The sequence below is a fragment of the Lactuca sativa genome, chromosome 1 (genome assembly GCF_002870075.4).
Source record: "Lactuca sativa cultivar Salinas chromosome 1, Lsat_Salinas_v11, whole genome shotgun sequence".
In the NCBI taxonomy this organism is placed as follows: domain Eukaryota; kingdom Viridiplantae; phylum Streptophyta; class Magnoliopsida; order Asterales; family Asteraceae; genus Lactuca; species Lactuca sativa.
Genome location: NC_056623.2, coordinates 51186606 through 51212859, shown reverse-complemented (window position 1 = coordinate 51212859; position 26254 = coordinate 51186606). Strand labels below are relative to the sequence as shown.

Below are 26254 nucleotides of genomic sequence, written 5' to 3'. Positions count from 1 at the left end.
CATGAGTTGTCATCACATAGCATTCAAATCTCAAAATGTTGGATCAATTGAGAACTTGACCTATGTTTCTAGAGTAGGTAAGCAAAAGAGAGCATCAATGAAAGTTCAACGTAGAAATACTAAGTTTAATTTAATAATTATATAATTACTTTGCAAACATTACTTGGAAAAACTTGAGCTGAACTAAAGCTTTAAACATTACTTGGAAAAACTTGAGCTGAATAAAAGCTTTTATATTTACAATAAATCTTAAAAGAATTAAGATTTGTCATGTTGATGGAATGAAATGATAAATGAATGAAATATAACATTCCTTTTTGTTACTTTCTATCTAGACTTCTGTATGTTACCATTACATAATTATTGATAGGTACTAGTAATTTCAAAATTTAAGAACATATATTTGACAAAATCATTTCTCGATTTCAATTATGTTAAACAGAAAGAAGATAAAAATAAAAATGAATTAATTTTATGAAGAGTTATTTTGCTCAACTTGTAATTCTTATGGGGTCAAAGTGTAAATATCTTTCAATTCGTAGATGTGAAGTTTAAACCGATATCTCCTGCCCCTTCTTCTTCAATGGCTCTCAACTTCTCTTGCCATGCCGCTGTTCTCAACACCCACCTCCGCTGTAATATCCATCTCTATACCTCTCTCTCTCTCTCTCTCTCTCTCTCTCTCTCTCTCTCTCTCTCTCTCACACACACACACACACACGCATAGTATGCATATGACAACCATTTTTTTAACTATGAATCTCAGGTAAATTGGATGCTACTCTGAACAAATCTCTTGAGAAAGTTAGGGATTTACTCATAAAAAATAAGGTTCCCTCAATCACAACTTTCCCACAAAAATCTCTTCAGAAAGGCAATTGGGTCAAGCTAATTTGTGGTGCTAGCTTTGAGGTAAATTCTTTTGACGAGTTTTGATTTTTGAACTTGGGTTTCCACTTATTCGTTGATTGAATGCTAGATACTAATTTTACGTTTCGAATTGTAATTTATATAAGGTATGATGTGATAGACTACACAAAAGGTACCTCCCATAATCTGATTCCACTTTCGATTTTAAAACTTCAAACCCAATGCATTTCACATGAGCTACGAATATTGGAACAATCATGCTTGGTTTACAGGCGGAAAATTCAGTCGATTTAAATAAAATGGATTAGACCATACGTTATATCCACCACATTACACATATCTGGTGGATGCCACATCAGCACCACATTCCACTACCACTAACATGGGATACCTACAACTAACACACCACTTCACATCATTATTTTTATTTTTTTTAATTTAAAAATACAATAAAATTATTTTTTTTAATTCAAAAATTACAATAAAATTATATTTTTTATAATTAAAAAGCATTCATTTTTTTAAAACTATTTTTTCATTAATTATAAAAATAAAATAACAACTTTAAAATACACTACTTAGTTAATCTAGAAAAAAAAACATTATATTAATAAGAAAACGAACAAACGTACATATAAAAATCTTAATCGTCGTTCATGCTATGTTGGTACAAATGTTCCGCGACATCTTCTCGAAGATTGAAACACGTTTCACTGTTATGAATTTCAACAACTCGCTCTAAAAACACATTCATTCCGGGTACGAACTCCTCAATTGGAACGACAACGTCGTTCGGATCATACGTGCAAATCGCTCGACCTTCATCTTTAATAATCATATTATGCATTATAATACATGCTAGGACCATTCGTTTAATTCTTTCTTTATCCCAGAGTCGTGTAATATATTTCACTATATGTCATGTTTGCTTAAGGACTCCAAATGCCCTCTCGATATCCTTTCTCGCCGATTCTTGTTTTTTTGTAAAAAATTTTGCTTTTTCACTTCGAGGAACCGAGTATGCCTTCATCAATGTAGAATAATCCGGGTATATCCCATCACCAAGGTAGTAACCGTAATTGTACGCGTGCCCGTTTACCGTGAACATCATATCAGGTGCTTTGCCGGTCCAAATATCGTTGAAAAGTGGAGACTGACCAAGAACATTAAGGTCGTTGTTAGACCCCGCTACTCCAAAAAAGGCATGCCATATCCACAAATCTTGAGATGCAACAGCTTCTAGGATGATAGTTGGTTCACTTATATCTCTTCGAGTGAACTGACCACGCCATGTAGTTGGACATTTTTCCCAAGCCACATGCGTACAATCTAGACTGCCAAGCATACCAGGAAATCCATGCCTCTCTTCATGAGCTGAATATAATATCTCAATATCACGTTGAGTAGGTTTACGCAAATATTTTTCGTGAAAAACCTCATAAACATATGCAGAAAACCAATCTACGCATTCAACTGCGGTCCTCTCGGATACTTTCAAGTATTCGTCAGATGCATCAAATGCTATACCGTATCCCAAATACCTAAGAGCAGCCGCATATTTTTGTATACTACTAAAACCCATTCTTCCTCTAGCGTCGGGTTTTTGTTTGAAAAAATCATAACGAGATTCTAAAGCATTACTAATACGTAAAAATATAGCCTTATTCAGACGGAAACGACGTTCGAATGAGTCGTCATTATAAAGACAATTATCGGCAAAGTAATCACGTACCAATAAGTCGTGTGCGGCTTGGCGATCACGATTGACGACCGCACTTGTACGCGCTGCATTCGAACTTTCTTCGGCGTGAACGTGTTGCACAACATTGAAGAATGTCTCGACGAATTCTACGTCGTCATCTGAGTCAAAACTTTTTAAAAACTCCATATGTATTGTGGGATCCATGTGTATGTGTTTTGTGGTTTTAGAGAATAGAATGGGGTGTAAATTTTGGTATAATAGAAGTGTTATTTATATTAGTAAATTGTGTTTGAAAAAAGAAAAAAAAAGAAACGGCCAAAATAGCCGTTCAACGGCCAAAAAATTCGAACACCAATCACCATTCTCGTTTGAATCTGTCGTTGGGAACACGAATGACAACGACCACGACCTACCACGAACCACCGGGGCGGTGTGCACGAGCATGGTTCGTGGCCACCTCAACCACGAAGTGCCTCGTGGTTAGTATACCATTCGGCCTTATAATTTTTTTGGCAATATCCAATTCAAATGCTTCTAGTTGTAGACTTGTAGTTACAATGCTGTAATTAGAAAAAAAATACGATGCTATAATAAACAAATCAATAAAAGTTAGTTGCTATTTTTTTTATTAAACCTTTGAAATATTGCGCATTCTCCCTAAAATGATGAAAGAATTTCTGATTTTTTGACCAAAGTAGTTTTTCCGTATTAGAAAACTTTAACTAATTGTTGCATTTTGGTTCCAGGATGTTGTGGATATTAGGAATCTTTCTCTTGTTTACACTCTGGCTGGAGGTATATAAACTCTATTAATTTTCATCATTAATTTTCCAATACTTTGATCATATTAAAAGAATGACTTTGAATTATTTTTTCTAAATTGTGTTTGTGTATTTATTGTAGTTGACTGTATTGACTGTGCTGCGGATGAGGCAGTAGTGAACGCAGTGAACGAAGGAATCAATGTTGCAATGACTATTTTGCCCCTAAGAAGGCCTTGGGTTATGATAAGTGTCAATGATGATGAAGATCTTCACTTCCGCAAAGCTGGTACATGTCATAAAGCACAATGTACAATTATTTCATGCATGATTCAATATCTGTTTCATTAAAATATGTAATACTAACAATTATTTGTTTAACAGAATTTGACCCAGATGATTGTCCGAAGGACTGTACAAGACCATGTGAAAAAATATGTCCTGCTAATGCGATATTTAAGGTCTTTTTTCTTTTTCTTCTTCGAATTTATATCTTTCACTTTTTTTTTAATGGTGAATTTTTATTTGATATGAAGGCAGGAGTAATAAATGAGCGATGCTATGGCTGTGGACGTTGTTTTCCAGTTTGTCCATACGATAAAATAAGTTTGTATATTTTTTTTATTTTAAATTTTTTAATATTTTTCTCATTAGTATGTGTGAGATCTTCCCAAAATTATACTGATAAATGATTTAAATGATTCAGAAGCAATGAATTATGTAAGAGATGCTTCTGAAACATCTAAACTTCTTGAGAGGGATGATGTTGATGCTATTGAGATACATACAAATGGAAGGTAAATTATTTTATTTTATTTTATAAAATAAAATAAATTTTTATTTTTGGGTAAAAACATTCAGGCAGACTGATTCTTTCAAAGAGCTTTGGAGTGGTTTGGGAGATTCTGTTAATCATCTAAGGCTTGTGGCAGTAAGTATTTTAAATTTATTATTTAATTTTTTTTCTTGAACATAAAATTAAAAATATTTAAAATTTTTTAATTACAAGTAAATGCAGGTTAGTTTACCTTATAATGGAGATTCAACTGTCTCTATGATGAACAAAATGTACTCAATTTTAGAACGCGATCTTTGTTGCTTAAATTTATGGCAGGTATGTGTACATGATTTAATGCATAAAGTACAACATGATAATGCATGATCGAGTGATATAATTTTAGTTAGATGGTCGACCAATGAGTGGAGACATTGGACGCGGGGCCACGCGTGAATGCATTGCTTTTGCTCTTCGTTTGGTTTCTTCTAAAGACAAACCGACAGGTCAGCATCAAATTAGTATGGAATGTACAAGTGTTTAATGCATATTTGATGACGTGTCAAGAAACGATGATATAGGTTTTCTACAACTCGCGGGTGGTACTAACGCGCACACGGTGGACGGGTTAAGAAAACATAACCTCTTCCAAACGACAATTTGTGGTATAAATAAATCTTGTTGTCCCTTTGTTACTAGCCAAATTTACCTATTTGCCCATGTTACTAATGTTTCTAAAAGATTCTTTATTATGTTATTATTGAAGGGTATTTTATACATTTGATTAATAAACAAGTGTATAATTAATTGTTGTTCACTTTCTTGTTTGTTGTCTTGTGAAAGTTTTTCAAACTAAAGTTATCAATATACAATTTAAATGTTGCGATTCTCAAAGTACTCTTTATTTCCCATATTGCCCCTTGAGCTCATTGGTAGCCTTTCCCATCCATAGAAAATTCGGAGAGGTCAATGTTGTCCAACTCAAACGCTTTGATTGGAGGAATTGCTTATGGGGGATATGCCCGTAAGGTTAGTAGTAAGTTCTTTTACAAATTTTTGTGTACAAAATGTAACAGAAAAAGCCATTATGAAAGGAGAGGAATATTTTGACCTCGTACATGTTTAATGTTTTTTGTTTGGTTTTGTTTTTTCCCAGATTGTTGGAAGGATTTTGAGTTGTATGGAATCAGAGGGTGGACTTGCTCACATAGAATCGTACCCAGACCTTCTGTTAATGGCTGTTATGGAAGCTCTCAACTTAGTAGGAGGGGTTAAATCTTATACTCATACATTGTAAATAACGAATTGCTAGCTTTAGTAGCATTAGAATCTTAGTCAACAAACAGCAATAGTATACCTTTTTGTCTACTATCAATTCAGAATAATATACACAATAGTGAATGCAAATGGATGATAGTGTTACGTGAAAAAAATAGGGAGAAATATATGTGAAAAGTAGATAGTGTTCCACAAGAGACAATTTGGAAGACTCTGGACGCTAGAAGGATTCCACTGAATTATGTTAGGGCGACAGTCTTTCCTAATGAAAATCGGAGTATATGTTTATTAAAATTTAGGTTTTTTTAGAATATGTTTTTTTTTTTAAAAAAAACGTAGTTTTATATCTTCTAAAGTTGTTATAATTTTACTTGTTAAAACAAAATAACGACGTTAAAAATTTTATGGTCAATAATATGGTGTGTGAGCTAGCTATTTAAAGAAAAAATAAAAATTTAAAACAAAATTTTGAAGATGGAAATAATATGGTACGAAACACATGCACGTGGAGGTGTGGACCGAGCGCACGTGACATGACCACACAAACTTTGGCGAGGTCAAAAAGGAAGGCGTGGCAAGTTGTGGTCCGTTAGATAAGGCGATAGTGGAAAACAGAGTTCGTGAGCGGAAAGGAATAAAATATATAAAGCATACGAGCGGTGGGCCCGGGTTGTATACAATTTCACGTGTCAGGGATATGATAGACAACCATTGCATGGGGCCAATAATTTAAGGTACAAGTAGCTAGATACAAGTAGAAAGTTGATACAAGTAGATATATTTCTTTTTGGTGTTCGAGTTAAGTTCTTAAATTAGCTTTTATATCAATATACTCATATATTATTTAAGAAAAATGTTAATATAACTGAATGTTTGTTAAGAAATAGCTAGAAAACTATCCCTTGGGGAATAATGAATCATACTACGAAATTTTATTTCTTTGAAATGATTTTTGTTTTATGCTATTTGGTTTTAGTAATGCAATATTCAATATCTAGAACTCCTTCTCACTCTCAGTGGTAGTCTCCTTAAGCTGCTGACCAACGTTTCTAGTGATTGTGTACATACTAAAGCATGAAAACCTTAATCATTTACCTCTATAGGGTGTTACCCACATTGGCGGATCCATATGCTTGCCTGGGGTAAAAGTTTTGAAAAAAAAAATAGTTACTTAATGTGGTACCCAAAATTGTTGATGTGCTGCCTAAGCGATATATATTATTCTCTTGTTAATTGGCTTTAATACCCATTTCATATAAATGTTTTAATGAAGTTTTCTTTTTATATTTTTTTATACTAATATACAATTAAAGCAAGATAGTACTGAAAACATTAATTATTCAAATATGCACTAATGTCAAAATGATTTCCTCAAGATATATAATTTTTTTTTATTCTTTTAAAGTTAGGCTTATTTTGATATATCTTTTCAAACTAAATACAAAAATCATTAGTCAAAATCCAATAAAACTACATTACGTTAGATCATATTTATATAGGACTATAGGAGGTTTTCTATGTTCGCGATCCTAATCAAACACATTGATTAGAGATGGGGCACGACAATGTTTAATAAACAACTACATATTAAGCTTGATCTCGAGTAAGTCAATTAACAAGTGGATTATGAATATCTTATAGTTCAAATCGATTACACCCCCTACGTCTAGTCTTCTTGTTATTTGGTATTTGAATGGTTCTTTGGGAATTGTTAGTTTTTATCTTAATTTGGAGACACTTAATCTTAGCTAACGATCCAACATCCAAAGTTAGAGTTTTTCCGGTTTCACCTTTTAGTTTAAAATGTCTATCTTTGGTCTTATGTAGATAAACTTGTGCTACCCATAAAATTTTCTTCTTGATCCGCCATTGGTTACCCATTTGAATTCTTCCACGAGGGTATCTACAAGGGCTCTTTACCGAATAGTTAATGTGACGTTGCTAGTTAAAAAATTAGAGATAAATAAGTGAACCAAGTATGTATTACAAAGTGTTATCTTTTGATGTGTTTAATCCGGTCTTAAATTTAAAGTCTATTTCATCAATGATAGAGACTATTACACAACTAGACTAAGTGTATCTAATTGTATGACACTATAACTTTGGTAAGTAGAGGTGGAGGATATTAAGGGCTAGACATAAAAATATAAAATTTAAATAACCCTTTGTTTTCTGCTTATAAGTAGTTTTACCCACTAATTTATACACACATTAGACATAAAAATATAAAATTTGGGCTATGCCCCCCCCCCCCCCCCCCCCCCCAAATAATTTGTTCAGGCTCCGTCCCAGTTGGTAAGATAGGGTTGTAGAACTCAAGGGAACATACATGATTTAGTTCAGAAAATTTAATTTTTAATTAACCTAATAATAGTTAAGCATGCAATGGATATTAGTTGCTATTCATTGATTTCTATACTAATTAAGCCTATTGGTTCGATTATAACCCTAATGATTATAAGGACAACTAACACAATGATAATATAATTTATTACCATTATTTTCAGTCTTATAGTTTGTATCATGAAAGATTTGATCTGGATTGATCTCAATGGTCATAGAAAATCAACTGCTGCACATAATAGTCATCATATGCAATTCATACACATTAGAGTTCATTACTGTATTAACCTAACAATAGAATTTGGTCCATCATCAGTCATAATTGTTCATGGTCATTAACAATTATAATTCAAGCAAATACAATTTGATTGGTCCTACAAACTATATTTACTCAACAATAGAAAATAAATATATATAAACTTGAACACATATGAATTTTTGATTAAACAAGCACAATAAATGAAATAACTCAAAATATCCAAACAATAATCAATCAAAATCTTAAAGGTTTATCTACATCTAATCAAAAGCAAAATGGTTTTTAAGCCCAAAATATGAAGTAGAAAACATAAGGAAATTATAAAAAAAATGATAAACATGGTTAGAAAAGCAAACCAAATAACATCTGTAACGATTTTGCTCATGATCCTTCATATTCCCGCTCCTAGCCAACCTTTCAGCCTCAACACACCTTCTGGACTCTCAAAACGGATGCTCTCTGATGTATTTTTGATCTATGAGTTCAGATATGCCTCCTAGGTCAAGATAATGCATTATTTATAGATTTTTCTGTTGAACTATTTACATGGTGTGCGAGTCAGTTGGATGCAACACATAGTTAGATGAATCCGAGTATAAATTGAACTCTTGATTTCGGCATACAAGAAGCATGTAGGTGGCGCATAATTGATTGATTTCCCTTTTCCAACTTCTTTTATCTCGACATAGAATTCAACTTCAGTTTTCTTCCTAACTCTAACATCTCTATTAATATGCAAAATATCAATTCAAAGCTTTATAAGCACCTCATAGCTTCAAATGCATCAAAATACAACTCACAACATTAAGATATTACTCTTAATGTATTTATACATATAACAATATCATATTTTTTCACCGGTATACGTGGCCTAGCTACAAGGGCTCTTTACTACCCCGGTACTCGGTAATACCATGAGCATGACAAAAGTTAATGTTATAATGATGCTAAATAAAGTAGAATTGAAAAGGAAGTACGTAAACTATAGAAATGACTACCTCTTGCCATGCATATGATCAATATCCCTCTCGGTGACCTCATCATCAAATGAGTCATATAAACAAGTCAAACACCTTGCAATTTGAAACTGAAAAAACGATATTAATTAATAATCATAAAAGCAATTTTCATAAAGTCCACCGTTTCGCAGTTGCCCACTCCTACATGACTACGGAGAAAGATAGAAGCTAAACTATGTTAAGGCATTTCATTAGCCATGATGACTATAATTATCATTTTCTTTTATTTATTTATATAATTTAATTTTATATTATATTAAATTATTCAACAAACTTTCTTTTTACAAGTACAACTATGTATTAAGTCGTTATAAAAATTAAATTTCGTTATGTAAGTTACTAAAATTTTAATAGCATATTGTTCACATGTTAAAATTAAATTCATATTTAATTAAAATAAATTAAAACATATATATATATATATATATATATATATATATATATATATATATATATATATATATATATATATATATATATATATATATATATATATATATATATATATATATATATATATATATATATATATATATATATATATATATATATATATATATATATTATTTTCTATAAAGTTGCGATGTAATGAGATCAGATGAGATGTGGAGAGAATCCAGGACTGAATGACTATAAATGCAACCAAAGCTTCAAACCAACACCTCAAATCCACCACAAGTATACTTGTAAACCTCATCGCTCCCTTCTTGATCTTGTTGTTAATCACCAAAACTGCATTTAATCTTTCATCCCCAATTCCAAATTCATTCAAGATTCATAAACATGGCTTCTGGGAGCAAAGCAAGTTCTGGGTTTCACCCACAACAAGTTCAACCTCAAAACCCTTCTACATCATCAACGCCTAGGGTTGATTCAATGAGTAAAGCCATTGCACAATACGCAGTCGATGCTAGATTACACGCTGTTTATGAAGAATCCGGTGAATCTGGTAAGTCTTTTGATTACTCACACTCAATCAAAACAGCCACCGATTCAATCGCTGAACAACAAATGACTGCTTATCTATCCAAAATTCAAAGAGGTGGTCACATTCAACCCTTTGGTTGTATGATTGCTATCGATAATTCTAGTTTTAGAGTAATTGCGTTCAGTGAAAATGCTAGAGAACGATTAGGTTTAGCACCACAATCCGTTCCTAGTCTGGAAAAAACCGAAATTTTAACAATTGGAACTGATGTCAAAACCCTTTTCACCCCTTCGAGTGCTATATTGCTGGAAAGGGCTTTCCGGGCTCGCGAAATTACCCTCTTAAACCCTGTCTGGGTTCACTCCAAGAATTCCGGTAAACCATTTTACGCGATTCTGCACAGAATCGATGTTGGTATAGTTATCGATTTGGAACCTGCTAGAACCGAGGATCCTGCTTTATCAATTGCTGGGGCTGTTCAATCTCAGAAGCTCGCTGTTCGAGCCATTTCAAATTTACAGGCGTTGCCAGGTGGCGATATTAAGCTTCTGTGTGACACCGTTGTACAAAACGTGAGAGAGCTCACTGGTTACGATCGTGTAATGGTCTACAAGTTTCACGAAGATGAACATGGTGAAGTGGTGGCGGAATGCAAGAGGCCTGATTTGGATCCTTATCTCGGGTTACATTATCCCGCAACTGATATCCCACAGGCTTCAAGATTCTTGTTTAGGCAGAATCGTGTCAGAATGATAGTTGATTGTCACGCTAACCCTGTTCCTGTAATCCAAGACGATTGTTTGATGCAGCCTTTGTGTTTAGTAGGGTCCACCCTTCGGGCCCCTCATGGTTGCCATGCTCAATACATGGCTAACATGGGTTCAATAGCTTCATTAGCTTTGGCAGTAATCATCAATGGAAACGAAGATTCCGGAGGTGGGAGAGGGACAATGGGGCTATGGGGGTTAGTAGTTTGTCACCATACATCGGCACGATGCATTCCGTTTCCATTACGTTACGCGTGTGAATTCTTGATGCAAGCTTTTGGACTCCAACTAAACTTGGAATTACAATTAGCTTCTCAAATGTTGGAAAAACGGATTCTAAGAACACAAACTTTGTTATGTGATATGCTCCTACGTGATTCCCCTACCGGAATCGTGACTCAAAGTCCAAGCATCATGGATCTTGTGAAATGTGATGGTGCTGCTCTTTTTTACCAAGGAAAGTACTATGCGGCCGGAATCACACCAACGGAATCACAAATCAAAGATATAGTGGAATGGCTATTGGCATGTCATACCGATTCCACCGGTTTAAGCACCGATTCATTAGCGGATGCCGGTTACCCTCAAGCTGCTTCACTTGGTGATGTGGTTTGTGGGATGGCAGTTGCTTATATAACTTCAAAAGATTTCTTGTTTTGGTTCCGGTCCCACACTGCAAAAGAGATGAAATGGGGTGGAGCTAAACATCATCCGGAAGATAAAGATGATGGGCAACGAATGCATCCACGTTCTTCATTCAACGCGTTTCTTGAAGTTGTGAAGAGTAGAAGCTTGCCATGGGAGAATGCTGAAATGGATGCAATCCATTCTTTACAACTTATTTTAAGAGATTCGTTTAAAGAAGAACGTGATTCCAATTCCAAAGCTGTAGTCAAGATTCAAAGTGAGGAAATGGGGTTGCAGGGAATGGATGAACTTAGTTCGGTTGCAAAAGAAATGGTTCGATTGATTGAAACTGCAACTGCTCCCATATTTGCTGTTGATGTTGAAGGAAGAATAAACGGATGGAATGCAAAGATTGCAGAGTTGACTGGTCTTTCGGTTAGTGAAGCTATGGGGAAATCATTGGTTCAAGATCTCATTTTTAAAGAGTCACAAGAAATCGTCATCAGGCTTCTTCATCATGCTTTACAAGGTACTTCTTTATGTCCTCTCCATCATTCCAACATTTCATGGTTTCAAAGTTTCTTGTCTTTTGATGTCAAGATTTCAAGATTGCAAAGTGTCTTGATTTTTAATGCCAAGATTTCAAAATTGCAAACTTTCTTGCTTTTCAATGCCATGATTTCAAGTTGCAAAGTTTATATCTTTTTTTTTTCATACCAAGATTTCAAGATTGCAAAGTTTCCTGCTTTTTAATGCCAATATTCAAGATTGCAATTAAAGATTCTTGCTTATTATGCCAAGATTTCAAGATTTCAAAGTTTCCTGCTCTTTCCTCTCTTTAACCCACAAACAATAATCACATGCACTTGACAACAAGTCATTAATTCTGTTATATACACTGTTTTCACTGTTTTTCAATGCCACAAACAGATTTTAGATAATACAAGATCAACTTTAATCTCTTTAAAATTATGCTATTATAGTATACTATGAATTTAAGGTCCAAAAAACTTTTAAGAACCCCTTGTCGTCCCAAAAGCAATGATCACTTTGTTGTTAGAAAGTTGTTCATGCAGTTGTATACTCTGTTTTCTCTGTTTCTTCCCACAACAAAAAGATCTTGTTGTTTTCTTGTGAACATACACACTTATTTTGCTTTGACATAATAGGTGAAGAAGACAAGAACGTGGAGATCAAACTCCGAACATTCAATTTATCAGAAGAAGAAAACGCGATATTTGTAGTGGTGAATGCTTGTTGTAGCAAAGACTATACAGACAACATCGTTGGAGTTTGTTTCGTGGGTCAAGATGTAACGAGACAAAAAGTCGTAATGGACAAATTCGTCCAAATTCAAGGCGATTATCGGGCCATTGTACATAGTCCAAATCCCTTAATCCCACCCATCTTTGCATCCGATGAAAACACATGTTGCTCAGAATGGAACACCGCTATGGAAAAACTCACAGGGTGGGGGAGAGATGATGTCATCGGGAAAATGTTGGTTGGGGAGATTTTTGGAAGTTGTTGTCGCCTAAAGGGTCCGGATTCTTTAACAAAATTCATGATCATTTTGCATAATGCAATTAGTGGACAAGATAGCGATAAGTATCCGTTTTCATTCTTTGATCGACGTGGGAAATTTGTTCAAGCTTTGTTGTCCGCAAACAAAAGGGTAAATTTGTCCGGTGGTGATGCTACAGGGGCGTTTTGTTTCTTGCAAATCGCAAGCCCCGAGCTACAACAAGCTTTAAAGATACAAAGACAACAAGAGAACAAATGTTTTGCAAGAATGAAAGAATTAGCGTATATTTGTCATGAAATCAAGAGTCCATTAAGTGGGATTCGCTTTGCTAATTTGCTTCTTGAAGCTACGGATTTGTCCGAAGATCAAAAGCAGTTGTTGGAAACCAGCGCAGCTTGTGAGAAACAAATGTTGAAGATTATAAAAGATGTTGATATGGAGAACATTCAAGAAGGGTGAGTTACGTTAGGATTATACTACTATGTTGTTACATTTGTAGAAACAAATAATATAATATGAATATGATCTTGTGTTGGCAGACATTTGGAGGTTGAAAAGCGGGAGTTTGTGGTTGGGAGTGTGATCGATGCGGTGGTTAGCCAAGTGATGTTGATATTGAGGGATCGAGGGGTGCAATTGATTCGGGATATTCCGGAAGAAGTCAAAACGTTGACTGTTTGTGGTGATCAAACTAGGGTTCAACAAGTGTTGACTAATTTCTTGTTGAATATGGTTCAACATTCGCCTTCGCCTAATGGTTGGGTTGAAATTCAGGTTCGACCCAGTTTGAAGCAGGTTTTTGATGGAATCACCAATGCCCATATTGAGTTTAGGTATTTCATTTCATCTTGCTTTCTTTTTTTAAAATTTTTTTTTTTAAAAAAAAATTTGGTTTTTATTTTTGTCAGGATGGTGTGCCCGGGAAACGGTCTTCCAGCTGAGCTGGTTCAAGACATGTTTCAGAGCAGTCAGTGGAGCACAGAGGAAGGTTTAGGATTAAGCATGTGTAGGAAGATCTTAAAGCTAATGAATGGAGAGGTTCAATATATAAGAGAATCTGAAAGGTGTTATTTCCATATTGTGATTGAACTCCCTCTTCCTCGTGGAACATGAAAATGGTGGACCCGGATAATAAAAAGGACATTTGTGGTGTTGTGTTAACTGTTTTATTATGACTTTAAGAGATTAACGGGTTATTTTTTAGTGTGAATTACTCCAAAGGAGTGGGATCGATGGTATTGTTAGAGAGTATATGTATTTGTGGTGTTATATAGGAATGAGATTCTGGTCTGGTTAATATATTAATTGAAAAAATGTATTACTTGTATATCCTACTATCAACCAAATATTTAAAAAACCTATTTGTCACTTTGAGTGAATCACATATCACATATATGATCGATTACTGAACTCCGTCGACTTTACTTTTGTTTAAGCCAGCATGAGAAACCGGTGACTAGTCTATGTGGCATGCCATGTGTTCTGTCAAAATCACACTATGTCGACATGACATTAACGTAACATTCATGTTGACAATTTGTTTAATTTTTGATTTGGATTTTTTTTTTTAAATTTGTTATCAAAAAGTGGATGCCCATTGTTGACAGGGTATCAACTATCAATCTTGTCTTTTTATTACATCGAATTTTCTTAATTCCACGTTCAAGATTTGTTTTTTAACCTATTCGGTATTCTCACGAAGGTATTTTAACTTTTACTTGATACAAATTATTTAACTAAAAAAACAAAATATCAGATCAATCTACTTTGTAGAAAATATGAATTTTGTATGAAAAAAAGGGTGAAAACCAACAAGAATGCACACGTGTTGTTCTAGGATTCCTTTCTCCTACGTTCAACCAAAATCTTCTTCTGCAAATCTTTAAGCTTATCTAGTATTTCTTGGAATGTTGGTCGGGATTGCGGTTCACTGAAAAATAAAAAGACAAAATTGCCCATCATTAGTAGAGTAGAGGGTATTTTAGACATTTTAGTAATAGTCAACATTTTTCATGAGAAAGAGGCCAACCTGCACCAACAGCTTTGGATAAGTGAAGCCCACAGTGGATCCACGTCTTTTGGAATCTCTAGTCGTCTATTCATGAACCCTACTGCTCCAATAACCTATTAAACATCGTAATTAAGTAAAATTGCAGTTTGCATTAATCTTTATAATGATCACTGGATTTATATTTGTACAATTATCATATACACAAAAGACAAAAAACTAGATAGAACTCGGGAGTAAAATTTAAACAATTTACAATTTGGTTTTGCTTTTAAAAACCACGATGTTTGACCTCCAAAGTCAAGCAAAGCTAGATATTTTGACTTTTGAGGTCAAGCAAACAACTTTTAATCTTTAAACTTGATATAAAACTTATCTTTTTGTGAAGGCATAAAATTTGTGAAGGCATAAAATTAGAGAGCTGATCCATACACATACTTAACAATTGGTACTTTAAAATGTTGTATTGTACAACTATATATGCATGAATTGTTGTGTACGGCAAAAAACTGTTGTGTACGAATAACTTCCCATAAAATTAAGATGGCATATAGAGTAGTTTTGACATAGTCAAAGGTATAGTTTCAATTTTTATTTACTTATTTATTATTATTCTTTTTATTGGTTCTTTTTCTAGAGATGCATTTGTGTGCATGAATTTACATACCGCTATCTTTTATAACAGGGTGATTGAAAAAAGTATTTACTATTTTAGTGTCCTTTCAATTTTTTTTTTTTTTTTTTTTTTTTTTTTTTTTTTTTTCTGAAATGGGTACTTTTAAAAATATTTACCAAAATAGTATTTCTTTTCAGTTTTCCTTAAATGGATAGGGTATAGAGTAGTTTGGACCAAGATTCTAAATAATGTAAGACGTAATTTAACAGCAATGTCAAGCCTTAAACTTTTTCGAGCCGTGGCGAACCATGTCGTTTATAAGGCGTTACTTAAGGTAACAATTGTGTGTGTGTGTCTATATATATATATATATATATATATATATATATATATATATATATATATATATATATATATATATATATATTCATTTTTATACACATATATGACTTAAGACGATATTTTGCTAAAGCTTGGCGGCCAGTACAAACCTTGGAACCATAGGGCGCCGCGACGAACTTTTTAAAACCTTCGTTTTGACATAATCTAAGGTTTAGTTTCATTTTTTATTTATATATTTATTATTATTATTCTCTTTATTGGTTCTTTTCCTAGAGATGCACTTATGTAGTGTGCAGTGATTTATACATGGCTATCGAGTTTTTGACTATAATATGGTGACTGAAAAATGTATTTACTATTTTAGTGTACTTTCAATTTATTATTATTATTATTATTATTATTATTATTATTTTGAAGAGGGTGTTTTCAGAAATATTTACCAAATAATATTTCTTTTCATTTTTCTTTACTTTTCAGTTTTCCTTAATGTTATATTATTATTATTATTATTTTAAAATTTTAAAATTTTCTCCCTTTCTCTTTTATTTCACATTTTTACTTTTTTTAAATTTTTTTATAAATAACAACTTTTATTTCTTTTTTTTACTGTTTTTTTAAAAACAAATTTATTTTTATCTTTTTTTATTTTTGTTTGTTACAATAAAAAAAAACTCAAATTAGGCTCCACTCCCTTGCTCCATTATAAATAGAATACATTGACATATTCTATTATCTTGTAGCTTTTGTTTATTTATTGTTTTATTTGCATGCATCCAAATAAACCATTAAAATTAATTTTTATTTGTTTTGTATAATTTGAGTTATGATTCTTCTTTTGGGTAAAACACTAAATTATGCAACTACACTAAATTATGCAACTAGTTACTATATTTTATTTTACTAACTAGGTGTGAGACCCGTGTACGTGTTTATTAAAAATAAAAATTTAATATCAATATATAAATATGAAATATTTTATAATGTAATATTTTATACAACAAAATATAATCTTTTAAAAATTTGCAAAAGAAATTAAACCATTTGAAGTATTTATGAGAATTTATTACCAAATTAATAGGATGATTTTATCTTCTTATAAAACTCATTACAATTTATGGAATTTTATTTTAAGAAAATAAAAATCCGTATAAAATAACAACAGGAAAATAAAATTTCTAAAATTCTCACAAAATGACAAATGTCAAAATGAAGGAGAAGATGACATGTGGCAAAAAAAAACCTTCATTTATTAAAGATGATTTTATAACAAATTAATTTCTAATCAATTTCTACAATGATGTTGAATTCGCCACCAATTTATTAGTTTTTTTTACCATATTGATTGCATATTTGTAAATTAAAATATTATCATATATAGCTTCCTTACATGAAAAAATAAATAATTAGGTCTCCTCTTTTCCTTCAAATGGATCCATTTGAACCGGTGTTCTATATTAAATGCCGTTTTTTTGTTGTCTAATGCAAACAACATAAAAACAAATTCATTTAATTTTAAAGGAAAAAAACATTATGTCCCGTTGAATCATATAAACTTTCTACATCTGCAGTATGTTTACTGGTTAGTCATCCAGAAAGAGTTAGCGGCACATCTTATTGCTCGTTTGCCTTCCGTCGATATGTATTGTTTTTTTATCCATGCTCGTGGATTATTCAAAAATTAAGTAAAAATGTTTATTCCGTTAAAAGTAATATGAAAACTAAAATAACAAACGTCTTCAAAGTCAAATTGTATAATATTAATAAACAAAAGCAACTGGACGACCTAATTAATACTTATGAAAGTGAATTTAGCCTTTCTTTTTAAATTTTTTTATATACTATAAAGAATAACAAATATTTAAAATAAAAAAACAGAAATTAATACTTATGATCTTTGGATCAATATTTGAAACATATGGTGGAAATTTTCTCAGATTAATTAGAATTACATTCTTCTAACATTTTTTTTTTCTGTATACATGTCCAAGTACAAGACTATCATGATTCGAAGAAAAAATTACCATGACAGTCCTGAAAGGGAAAATGTAACATTCATAATTCTATATATGTATATACGCTTTATATTTTTGATGATTCATTCCTTAATAATGGCATGTTATAGTTAACAATGCAGAAGTTGCATCCAATTTTTCTTAAGCATATATATCCCCATCAGGTGTGTGTCCCTTCATTATTTATTTGACTAATTGATGAGGGGATAGAGAAGGTTAGTTGATGAACTTACACTGACCATTTCTTTTGTATCATTTCAAGTTAAGTTGATGTTTTCTAACATACTTTTTTAGGGTATTGTTTAGAAGAAATTAATGGAGCAGTTTTTTTTTTTTTTTTTTTTTTTTTTTTTCATTTATGTTGTTCTATGTTCTTCTCAATAACATTATCAAAAAACAGTTGATCAATTCTGAACTTTTGACTATTTTTAGTTTGCTAAAACTTGGAATACAACATATTTACTTATCTTTTGGGCTTTTAGAATGTTCATCTTGAAAGTCAAAGAAACAATATTGAATTTAATACTTGAGAATAGCATATATATATATATATATATATATATATATATATATATATATATATATATATATATATATATACCTGCATTGGGTTAAGATCATCCCAAGGAATCTTCTCGGTGGTAATTTCCCACAATACCACACCATAGCTGTATACATCAGACCTAAAGATTGTCAACAAACAAACAAAATATTAGATTCCAAATCCATGAAAAAAATATTTTCTTTTTCCTCGTACACAGACTTACTTTTCATCTGCTTGCTCGTTACGTAGAATTTCTGGAGCCATCCATTGAGGCTACAAAAAGGAATAATAAATCAGTCAACGCAATGAAGTCAAACCTAGCTATAGCTCCTTAATTTGACTCAAAGTTGAATCTTATTTCTTGTTTATTGTACCCTTTGAGTCATTAATAACTTTGCATTCTGTGGGTCCTATTTGCTTGGTGCGAGAAGAAGAAAAGAAAGATCGACTGTTATTTTTGGAACAAAAAGGAGCATAAATCAAGAAAGAACATTGCAATACCGTTCCTTTCCCTGACTTTGTTTTGAGGTACGTGTGATGCTTGATACGAGAGAGACCAAAGTCACCAACCTAAAATATCATATTAATTATTAGTATAAAAAAAAACTTGGACAAAAGCCACATGAGTACAAAGATAGTCCAATCATACCTTCACAGTCCAATTCTTATCAACAAGAAGATTTGAAGACTTCAAATCACGGTGAATAATCGGTGGGTTACAATGATGAAGATAATTCATGCCTCGTGCCTTGAAAGAATCACTTATAAGAACACAACCAACTCAAAAGAAAAAAAATCCGAATATAAAGGATAACTATTTAGCATGTTACTTACAATATCCATGGCCATATGGAAACGACGTTTCCAATCTAATCGGGTTGTGTTTCGCTGAAGTACCCGAAACAAACTTCCACTACATAGGGATATACATTATTAAATTGAGATTATTTATTATATGTTTGCAAAGATTTTAACAAGAAAAGAAACATCACAATTTTTATTGGATTAAAGAACCAACCGGGGAAGGAACTCTGTGACAATGCATAGATGTGGAGTTGTTGTCACAGCACCCATGAAGAGCAAAATATTTGGATGTCGAAGCTTTTTCATGAGAGATACCTTCAAAAAATATACAAAAACCGTTGCATGCAAAAAGAAAAGCATAAAAAAGGAGTTAATTATGTGTGATGAAAAAAATACCTCCTGTTTAAATGATACTATCAACTCCTCTGGGTATTCTTGATACACAAATAACTTGATCGCAACATCCTACATGTATAAATGTGCAGTCAATAATCTTTATTTGTCCCTTTTTTACAAATAAAAGTGTTTGCATAAATCTTTTAAGAAGCGGGGAAGACGGAAAACGTACTGATCCATACCACAGTGCACGATATACGGTCCCACACGAGCCTGCCAAAAAATATGATAAATAAGAAAAGTTACATTCGTAATACGATAGTTTGTCAAATTGACTAAAATACCCTTGGGGTACCTTGCCCAATCTGTTCTTGAGTTATCAAATCCTCCCACGAGATTTCATAATCAAGGCTGTCGGTTTCTCTTTCCACTTTGATGATGGCATTGCTTTTGATGCTTGCACCGCTACTTGAGCTACTTGTGCTGCTACTAACATGTAATGAAGAAGACCATAACCCTGAAGCCACAATTTTATTATTGGTATTTTCCCATAGTTGAAAGTCTAGTTTTGAGGAAGAACATGAGCTCGTTTGTAGACCAGGCTTGTGTTCTTCAATGATATCTAACCGTTGCCAACCAAAACGACCAAATATAGGATCAAAAGACTCTACTCTTTCGTCTCCTTCCCAAGGCCACACACTTCTTTTTCTACCCATCCATGCATCTGCTTTTGTAGACAAAATCTTGCAAATCCCGGGTTTGTTTTCACTCTCATGACCATAATATATTGTGAGTTTTTTGGTAAAGTGCTCCTCTGTGGCCATGGAAGAATAAGCTCCAAATGGAGACCGAATATGCCCGGTTGGTGTACTTGCTTCACAATGATCACCCACGACATCACTCCCACCTTCATGATCAGTGTAGTTGTCTCTCCTCTTCATCTTCAACTTCACCTTTGAAGCCTGTTACGTGACAAGAATTAATCAAATAAACCTAATCATGTTTGTTGGTCTTAGAATCCAATTGTACCTAAGGTGACAAATATTCTTGAGTGGGTTATCTTAGATTTCTATCATGCTCACTTAACAAGCTAAATTTGATATATGTGGTATAAGCGACTTAAAACAAATTCTAGGGACCATATATGTAAATATGGGAGATTCTAATTAGTATAAATTGGATTTTAATCCCATTACATAGATGATTAGTCGTAAGAAACTCAATAATTATCTTCATCATTTTCTTCGTCATCTATGTTTTCACAACAACGCCTTCATGTATGGGTATTACACGACACCCGTAAGGATGATGTGATGTAGGAGTCCACGCATGAACACAACCCCTTCGGCTTGTGAATGTGGCGTAACATAGCCACCGGCGGATTTGGTGTAGTTTTTTCTGGGATTTTTTTTTTGCTTATTTGTGTTACATGATAGTTTTTGTCGGGAATACTAATTTACTTTAATCTTGGATCCGCCGCTGAGCGTAGCCACTGCTATAGAGCTTGGCGGAGGAGAAATAACAACTTAAACAGTCTTCTGATCGCTAAGAGATTAAAAAGAAAAGAGTTTAAATAATTTCTTTTATTATCAACCAACTGCAGCATAACCTTATAAATATTATACATTGTTTATCTAATTTTCACACAACCATTTTACAATTCTAGATATCCTACACAAACACTATTGAAAGATGGACAAATTTTCATCTTCATCTTTATCTTCATCTGATAATGGTGATATGTTTTTTTTCCACATATTCCATGAAACAAAAATCACCATATCGGGCCAAGAAACTAAAAGTTCAAATTTTATCAAGAAGACTAGAACCTAATAAACAAGGATTTTAACGCTACACACAAACTCTTGGTACTTGATAACTTTGTTGATAATTGCTTTTACGACCATACAACATTCAAACATCGTTTCCATTTTAGTAGAAATTCATTCCTATGTATAACTAAAGATTTGGAAGTCAATTATAAATGTTTTCAATTGAGAAGGAATGCTAGAGGTGGACAGAGAAACACACACACACAATCTCAATCAAAGGCAATAGAATCATGATGATGAGGATGATATGATCAGATTGACAATAACAAGTAGTAGCTTTTATTCTGTAATGTTAAACTTTTAATTTTTATCATCTTTTTTAAATTTTAGTTATTTAATTTAAAATTTTAACAATAGAATGTTGTATTTGTTTTAAATAATTTTAATTTAGTTTTAATTATGTAAGTATTTTGTTTTTAATTTATATAATTTTAATTATGTAAATGTTTTATTTAAATAATAAAATGACGGATGTAATGTGAGTATTGCATATTTTCTAAGGTTTGTGGTATGGTAGTGGAACTGAGGTGGCAACACTTTTAGAGTGGGGATATAGTACCCATTCCTCATACCCTTTTTGTGCTTGTGAGCTCATTTGGTGTCTTTAGTGTTTTGTTGAAGAAGATGCTGGTCTTTGGTGCAAGAAGAGGAATTTTCCCATCCTAGTTTCTCCTCCCGTTTCATCTTTTGGACCCTAGAGAGGTATAAAGTCTCCACCTCTATGCTTATTCTCTTCGAATTTACGTTATAAATGACTTTATGGTCATTTTTGTCCCAACACCTTTGTGTTCTTAGAGTTCGGTGAACTCCAGAGCCTCTTGGTGCATTATTAAGCTTCTGGGCCTTTGTTGATGAAGAAAAATGGCTTGCATGGTTATGCCTTGAGTCCATGAACTAGAATTGGCCTTTTGATTGGATTTTAGACTTAGGGTTATAAATCTTGGCTTATTGAGTTGTCTAAATAGATAAAGTTGGAAACTTAATCCATTAAGACCCCCGAGATATTCAAATCTTTCATATCTAAGATTTGCGACTTCCATCGTAAAGGATTAAGGGTTCAATGAGTGAGGCTAGTAAGCCAAGTTTTATGGCGCGATAACTAGGGTTTCACAGCGAGATTTTAGGTCTGTCCTGACTATTTTGTCGCCTAATGAATCATGACGTGACCATTATCTAGTCAAGGCATGATTTCTGTTGACTGTTGAGTTTCGTTGACTGTTGACTTTTCACGGTCAAACTGAGGGTTTTGAGTATAGACTAACGTTTGACTCCTATCTGGTTAGGAGGTTCGTGTAACTATTCTAGCAGGTCGTTGAGTTTTGATCTTTCAACTTGTTGATTCAGGTGAGTTTTCTCACTATACTATGTGTGACAGTATATGTCCTTGTATGCTAAGATATATGTATTGTCAGGTTATGCTTGTAGGTGTAGATTAGTTAGTCTCCTGTGGGATATATGTTTATTATATGATGCTTTCATGTGATTATTTGGGAGTTGATGAAAAGATCAACTTAAGTGTTGTGAGTCTAGATACTTATGTATGGGAGTTAGCGACATGACCAACTTAAGTGTTGTGAGACTGGATACTTGTATCTAGGAGTTGATGACAAGATCAACTTAAATGTCGTGAGACTAAATACTCAACTTGGTTGTATGATTGTATGTATATTGTTGTATATGGTATTTTTAGGGGAAATACTAAGCTTTGACTTATAGTTATGGATTAAATGTTTCAGGTACTTCAGCTGATCGTGGGAAGACAAAGACATGACTGTACAAACTCATCAACAACTTTCATGTTCGAGATTCCACATTGTTTTATGATACTCTGATTTTTAGGATTATGACTTATGGAACAAATGGTTTTATGAAAATGACTTTTTATATTACTTAAAAATTGGAAAATTTGTTGTGAAAATTGGTATGTTACATGAATTCGGGTAGTTGCCTTCCCTTTCTAGTCCTAGATCCGAGTTACTAGCTTTCAAGAGGTACCATAATTCTTCTAAAGAATCCATTAGTGAAGAGTCCCCATATGCAATCTATTTCTTGCTTGCGTTTTAAATTCAATCGAAGCAAGTTGAGTGTTCGATCTTTATTTCAATTTCAGATTGATCCATTTAGACATAAATTTTCACTTGGAACAACTGTACGGAGGGACATGATCACTATGGAAAAGGTTCGATCAAGCTTGCACCCTAGCGAACTACAACACAAAGCACCAAACAACCTTATGGAATGCATTTGTAAAGCAATATCAGTCCGATCTCCCGGACTCAGGGAAAAAGGTAAAGGAAAACATAGAAGAGGAACATCAAGGTCGCTAGCTAGAAAGTCGAATAAGCAAGATGCATGTCATAGATGTGGAAAAATTAGTCTATGGAAGAACGGGTGCCCAAAGAACAAGGGAAACACGTTGAATGCAAACGATGTGAAAGAATTTTCTAACTTAGAAAAATAGTTGGTTCTCGTTGTTTTTCCGATTATACCTTTGGGAGATATGTTTCATGTATCTTAGAGGTTTTTCTTGTAGTGTCCATTTGTACCTTTTCAAGTTTATATGTTGTCATGACAAATGAGAATTAATCATACACACAAAGACATTATTTAATGCGGTGCGGTCAATATAACATATGTCAACAGGCATGAAAGAGTATTATTCTCACGATCTTGAAAACGATAGTACAATGAAACCCTAGTTACTAACATAATATATAAACAGAGTACAAAATGTAACCCTGAATAGAACAGGGCCGGGCCCAACTACACATATCTACAATTCCTTTTTCGAGTCTAGTGGGGGAGTCTTATGTTTGTTATAGTTTGTACAAGGTTGAATACCGCGCACACTCAATAATTGTAGTATCATAGTATATGGTGCATGCAGGCAAGGAACATTGGCTAGCGGTCAGAAAATCATTTCGGTACTTGGAAGTCACATCTAATGTAGGTCCTATCTATGGAGGAGTTTGGGGTTGTGTGATCTATACCGAATAAAGTCATTAACCAATTATTTGTTTACAATAGGTAGCGAGATCATGAGTTGCAAGGTAACGCTTCAACCGTATGTTGCTCTATCGACTATCAACTACTCCGAGGAAATGACCTTAACAGAGGCAACAAAGGAGACAATATGGCTGAAGAGGTTGGTAAGTGATCGTAGGGTTTGGAATTATCAAGCATTGGCTTATTGCAATAGCATGAGTGCTATTTGTTTGGATAACGCCCAAGTTTTCAACGAACAAACCATTATCTTTTAATTTCGTTTAAGACGCGAGTGAAACATGATAACCCGACACACATGTTAAATAAGTCGATCATAAAATGAAAATATTGACATTGCTTATTCCTAAACATTGATAGTTGGAATTACAAGAAGGCTTACTTTGAAGTCAAGATGGAGAATTGTGGAACAAGCCACTTCAAACAAAGTCTAGGGGACCATCTATGTAACTAAGGGAGAATCTAATTACTACAAATTAGTCATAGAAAGTCGGTACTCGTTTTCTTCCATTACCTTGTCATCTATGTTTCACATCAATAAAGAACCGAATCACAATCAATGAACAGGTGTTTCAATCGTTTGTGTGTGTTAATGTTTCCTATTAATCAATTAGCAATTTCCGTTTCTGCATAACAAGATAACTTCAAGGCAATGTTTAGTGAATCTACCCATAACTATTTGTTGGTTCTTGAATCTATTTGGACATAAAGTAATCTAATACCCTTACATGCATGGTCTTAAATCTCTATTTAGAAAAATTAATTGTAGGAAATGCTAACCAAATTCGATATCTTTGAGGCAATTGAAATCTGTAGAGGTTGTGGAGAATCAAAGCCAGGTTTGGCTGGCTTTCTTGCATGATACGGACGTGAATCACTCGATATACATAACCCTCCAATTATTCCTCTAATTTCATCACGGAATGGCGTATTAGTAGCAATAACCACAAATCGTTCCCCTTTCTTATTCTTTATAGGAAACTCCCCGGTCCAAGTCTCTCCCTTTAGCGATCGTTCTAGAAGATCATCACATAACGAAGCGTCCTTAGGTTCCACTAAAAGCTCGGTTGGTGTCTTCCCATAGACTTCATCAGGTGTAAAACCATAAAGATTTTCTGCACCCCGGCTCCTACAGGAATCCCGTTCACCAAATATGTTAAAATTTATTAAACGCCTTTGATCTTCTTCATGTTCCACTTGAAATTCAAAACATTAAGAATTTAGTAGTAGCATATTTATTACCAGAAGATTATCCGAAAGTCAATATCATATATATGTAGAGCCTGACCCAGTGACTGCATTATATTAAAATATTGAGCTTCTGTTAGCTTCATAGCTAAAGGCTCAGGTTCTTTCAGGTTACCAGAAAGCATCAGTTTTGAGATTTTTTGTTTGAGTTGAGATTGGCGTTTTTCCAGCTCCTGGATCTTTCTTAAAAGCTCCTCAGCTGATGGTGTTTTTGTGCTTTGCTCCATTTTCACACACCTCTACACAAAAAGACTCACTGTGATTTGAGGATCAAGAAATTGGTTCTTTAAACCTCACGTTATAATTTTGGAGGCAACCCAAATCAATAACTAACAAAAACCCAAGATTGATCACCGTGAGATATAAATCACCATCTTAAACCTATACATGTAGAAAAGTGTTCATTTTTATAAAATAGAAACACAACACCATAAAACACACATTACTGAACTAACTTCACACACAATAACACATCCTTTGATTAGTAAACATATCAATTGCTAGTTTCTTCAACGTTTACCCATCTTCTGGAGAAATCTTAAATCAAGAAATAACAGAAAAGTGAAGTTTAAACTTACAGACACACACATGTTCATAAGCGGAAATGGATATTTTGTTGTTGCAGTTGATCTTTATAAGATGCACCCTCTCTGAT

The 26254-nt window shown here is 33.3% G+C and overlaps 3 protein-coding genes across 3 annotated transcripts in view; 2 read left to right on the top strand and 1 right to left on the bottom strand.

The window, feature by feature from the left end:
* Nucleotides 1-535: 535 nt before the first annotated feature.
* LOC111911924 (uncharacterized) lies at nucleotides 536-5515 on the top strand. Its single transcript, XM_023907684.2, has 13 exons — nucleotides 536-635; nucleotides 767-912; nucleotides 3319-3367; nucleotides 3476-3622; nucleotides 3718-3794; nucleotides 3870-3939; nucleotides 4040-4130; nucleotides 4195-4264; nucleotides 4352-4447; nucleotides 4515-4614; nucleotides 4690-4773; nucleotides 5061-5137; nucleotides 5265-5515. Exons 1-13 carry the CDS (start codon nucleotides 584-586, stop codon nucleotides 5403-5405), a joined length of 1200 nt encoding a protein of 399 aa, XP_023763452.1. The 5' UTR covers nucleotides 536-583; the 3' UTR covers nucleotides 5406-5515.
* Nucleotides 5516-9590: 4075 nt separating this feature from the next.
* On the top strand, nucleotides 9591-14181 carry LOC111911925 (phytochrome B). Its single transcript, XM_023907685.3, has 4 exons — nucleotides 9591-11858; nucleotides 12499-13309; nucleotides 13394-13687; nucleotides 13763-14181. The coding sequence occupies exons 1-4, from the start codon at nucleotides 9791-9793 to the stop codon at nucleotides 13965-13967; spliced, it is 3378 nt and encodes a 1125-aa protein (XP_023763453.1). The 5' UTR covers nucleotides 9591-9790; the 3' UTR covers nucleotides 13968-14181.
* Nucleotides 14182-14655: 474 nt separating this feature from the next.
* LOC111911946 (uncharacterized) overlaps nucleotides 14656-26254 on the bottom strand; it is an 11736-nt gene continuing 137 nt past the window's right edge. Inside the window, exons 1-14 of the mRNA XM_023907714.2 lie at nucleotides 26178-26254; nucleotides 25594-25838; nucleotides 25132-25480; nucleotides 19872-20478; nucleotides 19749-19789; nucleotides 19577-19645; nucleotides 19395-19495; nucleotides 19211-19289; nucleotides 19026-19124; nucleotides 18878-18946; nucleotides 18600-18649; nucleotides 18434-18515; nucleotides 14884-14978; nucleotides 14656-14784 (exon numbers count right to left, since the gene is read on the bottom strand). The exon at nucleotides 26178-26254 is cut by the window's right edge and continues 137 nt beyond it. Of these exons, the coding sequence (XP_023763482.2) occupies nucleotides 14688-14784; nucleotides 14884-14978; nucleotides 18434-18515; nucleotides 18600-18649; nucleotides 18878-18946; nucleotides 19026-19124; nucleotides 19211-19289; nucleotides 19395-19495; nucleotides 19577-19645; nucleotides 19749-19789; nucleotides 19872-20478; nucleotides 25132-25480; nucleotides 25594-25838; nucleotides 26178-26195 (2001 nt within the window). The 5' untranslated portion in view covers nucleotides 26196-26254 and the 3' untranslated portion in view covers nucleotides 14656-14687. The remainder of the gene's footprint in view (nucleotides 14785-14883; nucleotides 14979-18433; nucleotides 18516-18599; nucleotides 18650-18877; nucleotides 18947-19025; nucleotides 19125-19210; nucleotides 19290-19394; nucleotides 19496-19576; nucleotides 19646-19748; nucleotides 19790-19871; nucleotides 20479-25131; nucleotides 25481-25593; nucleotides 25839-26177) is intronic.

Bases quoted from the DNA above. Each gene is read 5' to 3' on its own strand.
- LOC111911925 (XM_023907685.3), top strand. From the start codon at position 9,791: ATGGCTTCTGGGAGCAAAGCAAGTTCTGGGTTTCACCCACAACAAGTT. The intron at 11,859-12,498 runs GTACTTCTTTAT...TTGACATAATAG, and splicing joins TCTTCATCATGCTTTACAAG to GTGAAGAAGACAAGAACGTG. The intron at 13,688-13,762 runs GTATTTCATTTC...TATTTTTGTCAG, and splicing joins AATGCCCATATTGAGTTTAG to GATGGTGTGCCCGGGAAACG.
- LOC111911924 (XM_023907684.2), top strand. From the start codon at position 584: ATGGCTCTCAACTTCTCTTGCCATGCCGCTGTTCTCAACACCCACCTC. The intron at 4,265-4,351 runs GTAAGTATTTTA...AAGTAAATGCAG, and splicing joins ATCATCTAAGGCTTGTGGCA to GTTAGTTTACCTTATAATGG. The intron at 4,615-4,689 runs GTCAGCATCAAA...ACGATGATATAG, and splicing joins TTCTAAAGACAAACCGACAG to GTTTTCTACAACTCGCGGGT.